Source organism: Myotis yumanensis, unplaced genomic scaffold, assembly GCF_028538775.1.
Source record: "Myotis yumanensis isolate MYYU_CA2020_CCGP unplaced genomic scaffold, mMyoYum1.0.hap1 SCAF_10, whole genome shotgun sequence".
NCBI lineage: Eukaryota > Metazoa > Chordata > Mammalia > Chiroptera > Vespertilionidae > Myotis > Myotis yumanensis.
Genome location: NW_027223761.1, coordinates 58,008,933 through 58,021,843, shown reverse-complemented (window position 1 = coordinate 58,021,843; position 12,911 = coordinate 58,008,933). Strand labels below are relative to the sequence as shown.

The 12,911-nt window shown below is 47.9% G+C and overlaps 1 protein-coding gene across 1 annotated transcript in view; it reads left to right on the top strand.

The window, feature by feature from the left end:
• PANX1 (pannexin 1) overlaps window positions 1-12,911 on the top strand; it is a 55,119-nt gene that overhangs the window by 23,709 nt on the left and 18,499 nt on the right. The window contains exon 2 of the mRNA XM_070425850.1: window positions 6,033-6,172. Coding sequence (XP_070281951.1) covers window positions 6,033-6,172 — 140 coding nt within the window. The remainder of the gene's footprint in view (window positions 1-6,032; window positions 6,173-12,911) is intronic.

Sequence of the window (12,911 nt, the reverse complement as noted above, 5' to 3'; positions counted from 1 at the left end):
CTTCTTGGAACTTGTTTAGAAGTTTACATTTGATGATGTCCATCTTAGCAAAGGAGCAGATGTTAGCCCTGGTTGGCTTCTCTTTAACAGTCAGGCTTGGCTGTGGACACAAGAGCTCTGGTGAGTCATTTTGGTTTGAAGGAAAAGAAGACTATCATTTCAGTTAAGTTTCCTTTTGTTTGGGCTACAGAGAGTACTTATCTTTTTGTGCCGGTTTAAAACTCATGTGTGCCTTGGGGTCAGTTCCTGCAAAAACGAAGGTAGTAATGGACAGTTTGGGACTTCCGGGATATATTTAGTTGCTTGGGTTTAAAAGCTGGTCTGGGTGGAATTCTGATGGGGAGGGGAAAGGGGAGAAATGTGGCTCTTTTTTCTTTTCAGTGTAAAGCTCTAATTGGCTTTATTGAACAATTCATGAATCAGACAGCATCCCACCTAGTAAATGGAAAGGTGTTCCTTGGCACCTTCTTAAGAAAGAGAAGATGTTCTGAGATTCTTAGAATGTTGCTGCAGTTTATGATAGCTGGGAGCTCGGAGTATTCGGCAAGGTAGAGTCCTTTGGGGCAGACCCTGTGGGCCATCCGGTTTTATCATGTTGGGGTCAAAGGTACTTTAAAAAGACCGAGGCCTGTTTTGTCCCGTGGGTGCACTGTTCTGTGTTTAAGATCTGACCACCACCCTCTCTTTCTCTCTTCTGCACATTCATGGTCTTCTTTATGTGATTATTCTCATTGAACTTGAGAGTTTATAATCGTTTTCCGTTTTTTGGGCAACCTTAAAATGAGCCAGAATTTTTAAGTTCAGTACTTTCTAGGTTGTAGTATGATATAAATAAATAATAAATAATTAAACTAACAAATAAATAAATGTGTGTGAATATAATTTATATTACTTTGAATTTAAACCGAGTTTTTGTTTTGCAAAATAAAAATATTTTGTAAATTTTAAGAAGCTATATAGATAGTAATGATTATAATTGATATCATCATTATTTTACTCTAGTTTTACTTTTTACCTAAGAACAGCAACCCCAGGGTCTACTGTTCCCCTCAAAGAAACTCTCCTGTCTCCTCCTTTCTCTTTCCACCACCTATGACTCAACCTTTGTCAACAACCTGTGCTCTATGTCTCCTCTCTCTTGTGTTGGAAGGTGAAGACAGACACCCAGGATGATAACCAGTTCTACAACTGCTAGCCACGTGATTTCAGTGCCTCATCTTTAAAATGGGGCTAAAAGTACACACAAGGGCAGCCGTGGGCAAACTACGGCCTGCGGGCCGGATCCGACCTGTTTGAAATGAATAAAACTAAAAAAAAAAAGACCATACCCTTTTATGTAATGATGTTTACTTTGAATTTATATTAGTTCACACAAACACTCCATCCATGCTTTTGTTCCGGCCCTCCGGTCCAGTTTAAGAACCCATTGTGGCCCTCGAGTCAAAAAGTTTGCCCACCCCTGCACAAGGGGATAGTTCTCTGTGCTTGCCTTCTACTGCCTCTTCACTTTTTCCAGTGTATCTGTTATTTCAGCTTTAAATCTCTTCTTTTTGAAAGGTCCTCTAAAGTTCTCCCAGACAGTTACCTAGATCCTTCTATTTGTGTTTTTATTTTTGTTAAACTTGTGGTTTTCTTAACTCCTCAAGAGGCCTGAGCCCTGTGCCACCTCACAGTTGTAGGTAGCATATAAATGCAGAAGCAAATACCGGGAACATTCTCACACAACACCTGGGAGTGGGTGTTTGTCAGGGGAACAGGGGGCTTGCTCAGAACTTACAGCCCCTCAGATGGGGGTTAGTGATGCATAAGAGTGAAATGAAAGCCTGTTCAAGGGAGCGGGACCATAGGTAACTAGGCCAAAGTCCCTCTTCAAGGTTGGACTGGGAACCGAGAGGGCCTTGCACAAGCTGTGTGGGTGCCATTGAGAAACCACTGTGCAGGCTTGCCCTTTCTGGCTCTGGCCCTGTGCAGCCTCGAGTTCTCCACCAGCTGCTACCGGTGTAGGCTGCCTGGGCTGCCACTCAGGGAGAAGGTGTGACCCTCACCTGGGCGCCCTGGGCTCCAAGCCAAGTCCAAGAAGAGGGGGCAGGGAGGGTGTCTGTGGTTGGGTTACTTACTTAGCAGATGTTGTCGCTGCTTCCACAGTGCCCATGAACACATGTTTCCTCCTTGTGGTCTTTCATAATATCTGGCCAGACACATGAGGGTAAAGCCCACAGCTCCCTCTGCACTCTCAGCCAGGGGAAAGTGGTGTTCTCTGTTCCCTGTATAAACCTGAGACTCTTCGTTCTTTCTCTACAGTTGTAAGGGCAGTGCATATCTCACTAGAGCTGCCCCTAGGAATCAGTGCTCATTCAGCCAACACACAGCAGGGTGGAGGCAGAGTGTGGGACTCTGGCCCTCAGGCCCTCAGATCACTGTGGGTCAGGGGGCTGTTTTCTTGGCTATCAAACAGGGATACTTGAACATTGAGACAGTCTTTATATTAGTACTACTTTGAAATGTTTAAAATACCAGACAGGTGTTATTTATATGATGGGGGCGGGGGGGGGGCGGAGAGAGAGATTGATTGATTCTCTGTCAACTCTACCGGCCAAGAGTTGAGATCTTACTAGAGGAGATGAGACACACCTGCATGTTTATTCAGCATGGTTGAAGGTGATTATCTGCGTGTCTCTGATGGCTTTAAAGGGCTCTGGGAACTCATTGGGGAAGAAGCTTCATGGTGAAGGTGACCATCTGAGGTGGGTTTTGAAAGATGAGCCATGGAGGTGGACGTGGAGGGGCATTGACTTAACGAACAAGTATTGGAGAGAGGGCCCCGGGCAGAGGGAACACTGTGAGGAGAGGCTCAGCGTTAGGAACGAATCAGGCCTGTGCAAGCTGCAGCAATAATTGGGTTGGATTGGAGCATCAGTTTGGATTTATATGCTGCGCAAAGGAGAACCCGTGAAAAAAGCTGAGCCAAGGGAATGTCAGGATTAGAACTGAGCTTTAGGATGAGTAATCCAGGGGGAATCTGGAAACTTTCCTTATGGGAAGGTTACTAGGCAAAATGTAAAACACCAGTGCACCTTTCGATATTATTTTGAAAAGTGGGATAAAAGGATATGGGAGTATATTTGGAGATGGAGCGGGATGGTCCAGGACCCAAGCATCCTAGCCCCATGGCAACAGCTGAGCACCCCGACACGGGTGCCTTTAAGCCAGGCTGAGCTGTCATGCCCTGGGTGAAGGTGTGGGGCTGCAGCACTCAGCGCATGCTCGTCCCCTTACACCCTCTTGTTTTGCCCCTTCCTTTACTCCAGTTCTTCACTCCCAGTTTGGCTTCTGCACCTGCCTGGCTCTTGACTTCCTTTGTTTCCCATTTCTGGCCTGGGAATACCCAATACCTGGAGCTTGGTCTAGTTCCCCAGATTGGTCCTCGACCCTTCCCAGGAAGCTCTGCCTGTTCTTGTCACTTGGAGGAACTATTTGTTCAAACCGTCCCAACTCTAGCTGGGCCTGGCTCCTAGGACCTCCTTCAGCATGGCCTTATTGGAGGAGGGTTCTAAGAGAATGAGAATTGGACACAGTTTCAAATTCTGGGGCTACCATTTTCTAGGTTTCGGGGGGGGATTACTGAACTACTTTGAGTTTTGGTTTCCTCCAGGATAAAATGAAAATAACATGGATCTCTTTATCCATCTCCCTCTCCCTCTTTCTCTCTTTTTCAACTTGGTTGTGAGGTTTAAATGAGGTGATGATTTAAGAGCTGCTTGGTGTCCTATGAATATTGGTTGCCCGCTATCTTTTCCTCTGGCCTTCTATTCCAGATGAAGGACATTGACTTGTGAGCTCAGTGCATCCTCATCTCTGTCTCTTGTGCCTCAGTTATATTTCCTTTCTTGCTCTTTTGCAAACGCTTTGAAATAAAAAGTTTAGTTATTTATGCTCCAGCAGTTTCTACCACCGCCTTGGTGTAGGCCCCTGAGGTCCCAAGACAGAACTTGAAGCACATTTTCCAATAGAAAGAACGTTACTATATGTTGGCTACGTGTACTAACAGAACAATACCTAAGGAACACATGGGCCAGACAGGTTCTCATGAAATCCTAACAGCATTGTCCATTTTCATGAAAAAATATTTGAACAGATGTTGCCAAGCAAGTGACTTGCCAGGACCCACCCATGTGTAACCTGAGCCTGCCCGTCCCTCTGTGCCTCGGTCATAATCCTCAGGTTGTCTTGGTGGGTGGGGCCACACGGGAAGCTTTTGACAAAGTCCTGCTGATGGGAGAGCAGTGTGACATTAGCCCCATGGTTCTGTGCTGTCCTGACTGCTCTGTTCTTGTAAAATGTGAGAACTCAAGTTTATTGGGATGAGAGAGTTGGAAGGGACCTGAAATACCTTACCTACCCCCAACTCATACGTAAGCCATTCCTAGCAGGTATTACAGGCATGTTCCAGTGGCACCTGACTTTCCACAGTGATCTCCACGGGCTCTTCCTGAGAGTTCCTTTATCAACGCCTGTGGACATAAAGGCACCGAAGAAGAAGAAGGGATGCTCAGGGCCTTGCCCATTGCCCCTTCCGCCACCACAAGAATCTATTCTCTGGACAACATCCCCATCACTGCCCTCTCCTGTCACAGCTATAAAGGCCACCCCCTCCCCAGGGAAAAGTGACCCTTCTAGGCTTTTTATGCCCTGGGGAGTAGGGAAATTCAGTTCAGTGTCTTCTCACCATCCCTGTCCCCTCTCTGTAGGGAGGGAAGAGAGAAAGGTGGGCATGCCCCCACCTGTAAAGCTGTAACAGAATGCACTAGTTACTTCGGGTAGAAGAGTATAATGCTTATTACTGGGAACCAGGCACTACACTAAGAAGGTAGACATTAATGCCATCGCCCTTTTGGAGATCGTTGGCTTTGGGAGGCTAGGTGACCCTAGGTCATGCAGCTGTGAGTGGCAGAGTTAGGTTTCAGTGCAGCTAACATCAGCACTTCCTCTCCCGCCGCACAGGATGTGGACAAGCGTGTGCCTGCTCTTGGCCTCAGCAGCTGGTCCCTGTGCCTGTGACACACCCAGGCTCCTAAGTGTGCTGATGGGACAGGGAAGCACGGCTGGGCTAGGCGCTGCCAGGAGAGGCTCAGTGCCAGGTGCTGTGCCTGCTGTCAAGGAGGGGGGACACGGCCTCAGCCCTGCACCCCAAAAGTCTCTGCCAATTTCCCACGTGGCCTGTGTGAGTCAGGGGCACACAGGCCCTCGGGGAGCGTGAAGAGTCTTCAGGTAGTTGGGAGTGGTAGCATTTGCAGAGTGATGTAGTCCCAGTTTGCAGAGGAGAGGACTAAGTTCTGAGCTCCCAGAAGAGCAAGGTAACAGCAAGCAGGACCCAGCTCTCCTGACTCCCCATCCAGCACCCATCTCCCTGCCTGGAGGCTTGCCTTCCGGAGCATCTGCCTTCCAAATGTGAACACTTGGGCTGCAGTTTCAGCCTGCGCCTTTTTTGTTAGAGGAGATGGAAAGCTGCTGATTTGTCATCAGGCAAAGTATTGCCAAATGTCCCATCAGCCTTCTCTTCCTCGGGCTAAAAGTTCTTTGTTTCTTTGTTCCAAGAGGCCTTCCTTTCTAGTCTACTTGTCTGCACTGACTCTCCTCCTCCCTGCCCCGCCCCCACCCTATCGTCCCCCTCCTTTCTCTCATCCCTCACCCCAAAGGGAACCAACTCTATGCAGGTTTCCTCCGTACATTTTTGGTTCTGGTTCTTTTCCTGCTCGCTTTTTCTTTTTATGGTGGTTTTACTTCTTTTAAGAGTTTTCCCCCACCTGCGTGCAAGCTGCTGTCATGACCAGTGTTGGCCCCAAAAACCTTCAAATACTCAGCTTTACCACGCACGTGGGCATTTGGTTCAGCTCTGCCCTTACACCTGTGTGGTGCTCCCCAACTTAGCTCACACTGGAAACCGGAGGCAGGAGGGAGAGGCGGGTGGGGTGGGGGAGGGGTCCAGACCCTGCACTTCCATTCACCTGGAACAATCTGTTTTTGTTTCTTAGGTACACAGATAAGCTGTTTCTCCCCAAGTTCTTTCTCCTGGCGTCAGGCTGCCTTCGTGGATTCTTACTGTTGGGCTGCCGTTCAGCAGATGGACTCCTTGCAGGGCGACGCTGGAAACCTCCCCCTGTGCCTGCACAAGGTAATGGGGACTTTTCCCCATGTCACCTGTTTGCTTTAGAGATGTGGGTACCGAGGCCCAGAGGCTGTGCCAGCCCTTGCCACACAGACACATCCGGCCAACCAGGGCTTAACTCCGATTGTACAACCGTAGCACTTTAAAATCAGAAGGAGCCTCAGAGGAACTTGGTCCAGCACCTTCATTTAGCAGATGGGGAAACTGAGGCACTTTTTGCATTTGAGCTCCATCACGGCAGGCACCTCATGTATCCTGGTCACCTTTCTATCCTTAAGGCCCGCCTGAGTGTCTGGCCCGCAGTGGGCTCTCAGTACATTTTGAATGCCTGAATGAGCATTGTTAGATAGTGGCAGAGAGGACCCAGGCATTGCTTTGGGACCAACAGAGAGTTCATCTGCTTCCAGCCAGCGTGTGACTGAGCACCGAGACGCCCAGGGATGACTCCCTCTGGGGGTCTAGGCTGCAGCACAGCTTTTGGAATAGATTCCTTTGCTTTCTGATGGACGCAGACAATGCAAGGAAGGGGAGACACTGCATAGAAGATGCCTGTGTCCTATAGGGAAGAGGTACAGGCCAGGAGCTCTGTGGTCGGGGGAGTGGTGGAGGCAGGGGGTGGGGGGGAAGGGGACAAAGAGTCTGGGCAGGGCAGAACCTGGGCCAGCATTGGCACGTTTGTGCAGGACGTTCTCTGCAGAGTGAAGAGGTCCCAGGAGGTCTTCTCTTCTCTGCATTTATGAAAATAGAGCTTTGTTTCAGCCTGTCATTATCTTCAACCACTGGTTCTTTTTTCCAGGGTGAACACAGATAGAGCGTGTGTGTATCTTCTGCTATTCCTCCACTGAGGAAAGTGTGGTATTTTAGCTTCTGAAAAGGCAAAGGATGAAGTTTGTTTGACTCTCTCCCGCCTTGGCCAAACACAGCGAGCGTCCTTCTTTTTTAAAAAGGATAATTTAAGTCCTTGGCTAAGACTCAGGCCTGTTCCCCTCATGTTTGTTTATTGCGTGCCGTTAGGCATAGTGATGCCCTACAGTGACTCTCTTCTTTGGGCTTGGGCTTTTCTCTTTGACTTTCAGCCTTAGCGTTAGTTGGGTTCTCATCCATTTTGCATGACTTTATAGCCAGGGCAAGAAATAATAAGGCTCTTCAGTATGAAAGGGCACAGTTCCAGAAATTGAACAGCTTTGCTTGCAAATCTAAATCCATACTGTTGTAGTTTTTTTTTTAATTTTATTTTATTGTTTAAAGTATTACACATAGTAGTACATATGTCTCCGTTTTTTCCCCATTGACCTTCCCCCGGCCTCCCCTATCTCCCCCCACCCCGGCACATACCCTCACCTCCCCCCACCAGTGTTTTGCGTCTATTGGTTATGCTTATATGCTTGCATACGAGTCCTTCGGTTGATCTCTTATCTCCCCCCACTCCCAGCCTTCCCACTGTAGTTTGACAGTCTGTTTGATGTTTCTTTGCCTCTGTATCTATTTTTGTTCATCAGTTTATAATGTTCTTTACTAGTATATTCCATAAATGAGATCATGTGGTATTTTCCTTTCACTGACTGGCTTATTTCACTTAGCATAATGCTCTCCAGTTCCATCCATCATACTGTTGTCGTTTTATTTTTTTATATATTTTATTGATTTTTTACAGAGAGGAAGGGAAGGGAGAGGGATAGAGAGTTAGAAACATCAATGAGAGAGAAACATCGATCAGCTGCCTCCTGCACACTCCCCACTGGGTATGTGCCCGCAACCAAGGTACATGCCCTTGACCAGAATCGAACCTGAGACCCTTCAGTCCGCAGGCCGACGCTCCACTCACTGAGCCAAACCGGTCAGGGCTGCTGTTGTCGTTTTAAATCCATTTGTTAAAATGTTTTTATGAGAATAGAAAGTTGTAATCAGGGCTGGGAAATGATGGATCCAGAGAAGAGGAATGTATAGCCTGGGATTGTCCTTACGTCAGAAAGGTTAGAGGTTGCAAAATTTTCAGAGCAGGAAGAAAGCCAGAGATTTTGATCCAGCTGCATTTTACACAGAAGGATAGGGGCCCCTGGAAAGGTCAAGCCTAGTAGTCATAGGACGAGATGCTGGCTGAGATTAGAATCAGGTCTCTGGGCTCCCATTGCTCCTGCAGGGTGGGAGGGGAGATCTTACAGAGCAGCGTGGTGAGCAAGCCTTAGGTTGTGCGTATTAGTGAGGATTAAGGAGCTCTCTTCTGGTGGTGGCAGTCTTGATTGTTTGGATGGAAGTTTGGCTTGGGATCTGAGCAGAGATCTTGCCAGGTTCATAGAGCTGGAGACAAAAATTGGAGTTGGGACCTGCCTTAGTTGGAAGGACACTGTTCAACATCCAAGGCTTGAAAGGCCTTTGCTGAAGAGAAGTGGTAATCCAAAATTAAACCAGCCCTCAGAGGGACTAGAGCCCTGGTGTGAATCATTTCAGTACCAATGGAAAGAGTGAGATACAGGATTATCAGCGTCTCTCCAGCCTACCTGCCACCCAGAAGCAAAATAAACAAGTCTCTCTGGAGGAGGGGTTCCTTCATCCAGAGCCTCAGATTCTAGCACCAGTTTTTCACATGTAATGTTCAGCACTCAATTAAAAATAAGCAGGGCCCTGTCCGGTTTGGCTCAGTGGATAGAGCATTGGCCTGGGGACTGAAAGGTCCCAGGTTCGATTCCGGTCAAGGGCATGTACCTTGGTTGCGGGCACATCCCAGGTCGGAGGCAGCTGATCAATGTTTCTCATTGATGTTTCTAACTCTCTATCCCTCTCCCTTCCTCTCTGTAAAAAATCAATAAAAATATATATATTTTTTAAAAAAGCAGGGTGTAAGAAAGTCAAGAGAAAAACCAGAACTAGAAACAGACCCACAGGAGTTCCAGATAATAGAATAGTAGTTATGAGACACACACTTGAAAATAATCATTAATAGCCAAAACCGGTTTGGCTCAGTGGATAGAGCGTCGGCCTGCGGACTGAAAGGTCCCGGGTTCGATTCCGGTCAAGGGCATGTACGTTGGTTGCGCGCACACCCCCAGTAGGAGATGTGCAGGAGGCAGCTGGTCGATGTTTCTCTCTCATCGATGTTTCTAACTCTCTATCCCTCTCTCTTCCTCTCTGTAAAAAATCAATAAAATATATTTTTAAAAAAATAATCATTAATATAATGTTCAAAGAATCAAGATAATATGGAGAATTTCCCAGGGAAATGGAAGTTCTCAAACTGAAAACAGTAAGTGGCAGGGAGCTGGTTTTTGCTAACATTGGTTGAGGGCCTTTCATATACATTCTAGTATATTTGCTATCAGAGAACCACACAGGATGTGGTCCATTCCTCTAGGAACTCACTGTTTAGTGAAGAAAACAAACATGTGAAGAAGATACTGAGAAGAAATAAACAGAAAGCTTGATGAAAAAAGGAGAGTGTGGTTGAATGCTGCTGAGAGAACAGTGCAATAAAGGTGGAACAGAACTTACTGGATTTGGTGAAATTATTAGTCATCCTGACAGGAGTGATTTTAATGGAGAAGTGGGCACCGGATGACAGTGGGTGAGCAGGAGATGAGGAAATAAAGATGACAGTAATAGACAATTTCTTCAGATGTTTTTTCATTTTTAGAAAAATCTCTGTCCTAGGAAGGAAAGCAACAAACTCAACGGTAAATAGAGGGCTTGTGGTCTAGGAAGTTTTGTTTTGTTTTAGTGTTAGGGAGTTTTGAACATATTGAAATGATGATAGAAATAAGAAGGTAGACAAAGAAAAGGATGACAGGCACTGCCTGGGAAAGGAGCATGGCACCTTCTGGGAGAGGGGAAGGCATTGGTTTATTCTATTGGGGAGCAGTGGGGCCTTGATCAACTTTGGAGGGTCAGGCCAGGTTATAGAGAATCTTTGAAAACTACCTAGGTGTACAGACTACACGGTGGGGGACATTGGGAGCCATTGCAGGTCTTGAGCAGGGTGAGCATGGTGTTTCCAGGAGTTAATCCTCAGTGAGAGTTTGCTGGAGAGAACAGAGACAGGAAGAGCAACACTTGGGAGGCACAGGGTTTTGATCAGAAAATAGAGAGGAAGGGACGTTATTATTTCTGAGAAGGCAAAGAACAAACACTCAAAGAGCAACACTTGGTGTTTTATTGCGAGTTAGAGGATTACACTAAAGGATTGTCCAAAGTGATCAGATGCTTAGACTAGGGGTCAGCAAACTTAGCTCTGAAGGGTCAGAGGGCACATTTTTTCATCGTTGCCAGTTGCGGTCATTGTTGCCATTACTCGGCTCTGCCGAGGTAGATGACATGTGCACGATTGGTTGTGGCTGGATCTGGCTCGCGGGCAGCGGAGCTTGTCCCCTGGGCTCAGGCGATTGATAGCAGCAGGGCTGGTGGGAAGGAGACAGAGCTGGGGCATCACAGAAGGTGGAGCCAACAAGATGTCCTGATTGGCCTGGGAAGAAGAAGGAAAGATTAGAATCAAGGACATGACATGACCAAGATTTTAGGTGCTAGGTAAAGGTGAGACCATTTGCTACACTGAAGAAGTCTGAGGAAGGAGAAGGTTTAGGAGGAAAACCAAATAATTTTGCTTGAACACGTGAGATCAGAGATACTGGATGGCCAGGTAGGCAGTGGGCTGTGGTTCTGGAGATCCGAGGGTGGGTGGAGGCATAAATATAGGGTGGGGCAAAGGTAGTAGGATTACAGTTGTTTGTATGGAAAGTACTACAAAGATTAAAACATAATAATACAAGAATGAACTCTGTTTCGTGTACTCACAGCTGTGAGCCTACCTTTGCCCCACCCTGTATAGCGGTTGTCAGAGGATAGATGGGATTTAAAGCTGTGGGACTGGATGGGGTTGGCTGGGGAGTGAGTGTAACAGGGACGAGGTCCGAGGGGTGCTCCAGCTTTGGAGGTGGTGGAGTAGGAGGCCTTGGCAGGGGGGAGAGAGCTGGGGATCATGGGGAAAATAAGGGTGTGCTGTGCAAATGAAAGACCGATGTCCTGTAAGAAGGCCTTTGTTGGTATAACAACCGGCTATAGGTATCTGTTGTCCCTACTTTCAGTTCTTTTGAGTAGATGCCTAGACGTGGGATTGCTGGCTTCTTTTTCAAGTTCAGAAAACTCTTCCCGTTGGTTTTCTTTAGCCCTGTCCACAGTCAGTGAACTTGTGTCTGTGAGGATGACTTGAGTCTCCTCAACCAGGCTCTCACTTCACAGAGGGGACGCTGAGGACCACGCAGTTGATGCCTTGGCCAAGGTCCCATGGCCAGATAGTGGGAGAGCAAGGTCCCAGGGTCTCCTTCAGATTCAGATGTTTCTCCCATGTATGTGGCTTCAGACGTCTGCACTCTAACCTGTGGGTGGAAGTTCCCAGCTGGACACAAGGAGGGTCTTCCTAGCAGAATTCTGTCCAGCAGCAGAGCCCACTGCTGACCGGGAGATCCTTAGTTCCGGCTGGGCATGAAGCTGTGTGTCCTCTTCCCGTATTTTTCCTTACCCTTGCCGCACTTCTTTCATGTAGAATCCTGGCTCCCAGGATGTACTTGACACCCAGCTACATCATCCCCACCCCCTCCCCCACCACTTTCAAAGGAAATGGAAGCTCAGACATGAAAACATGCTCAGCTTCTGCCATCAGACCTACCAGGGGTCCCGGTGGCAGCACCAGCCTTTTCCTTCCCTTTTGATAAATGGAAGAGGCCCCTTCTCCTGACCAAAGGCCGGACCTCTTTGTGCCCCACTTGTGTTCTAGATCCCCCCAATCGCTGTTTGAAGGAACTCAGCCCCCATTTTCCTCTTTTTTTCCCCCTGCATGTTCTCTTCCCATTAACACTTCAGCACATTTCTTTCCACCAAACTGATCTTGCCCAGATCCCCAACCACCTCCCTGTTGCTAAATCAGTTCTCACTCATAAGGGTTCATCCTACTTGGCTTCGCTCGGGCATCCCAATTCTGTGGACCGTGCCCACCTGCAGATGCCCTCTTGACCCTTGGGGCAGAGTCTCCCTGGCAGACTTTCTCTTTTGCCCATCCCTGAGAAGTTGGGGTTCCTCTGGGCTCTGTCCTAGGCTACTTTCTTTTCTCCTGCTTCGCCCTGTCCCTGGATCACATCATCTCCCTTGTTTCAGCTTCCATGTGCCACCAACTCCAGGTTTTTATCTCTGACCAGCCTGCTCTCCTCAGCTCCAGTCCATACTCCCAGTGTGTCCTGAACTTGAACACTTGAAGGTCTGGCAGATGCCTCCAACACTAGTTCAAGGCTGAACTCACCTTCCCTCCTGTCCCCCCTGGACCTGTAGTTCAATTAGGGTCACACCATCCACCCTGTGACCTCAGCCGGAAATCTGAGAACCATTTTGACTCCTTTTCCTTCCCCCCACATCCTGTCAGTCCCCTAGTCCCATCAGTTCTGCTTTCTATAGTTCTTAAATCCTCCATCCCTCCGTCCACCTCTCTAGGGTGGCTAGCCGTCACCCCTCACCTTGCTGCATTCATTCCCGCTATTTCCACGTAATCATGGGTGCTCTTTTTTGCCTGCCTGACTGTCATTTCCCTAAAAACAACAACAATAACAGCCCTTCAAGTCCCTACGAAATGTCTCTATTGCTTTGAAAAAGCAAACCATTTTGTCTGTGTTCACTCTCCCTCTGGCCCCTGTGAACCACCCCAGCCTCACTCCCCGATGCAGCCTCACCACCCCATGTGCTCCAGGGAACCTGACTTCCCTCAGGTCCC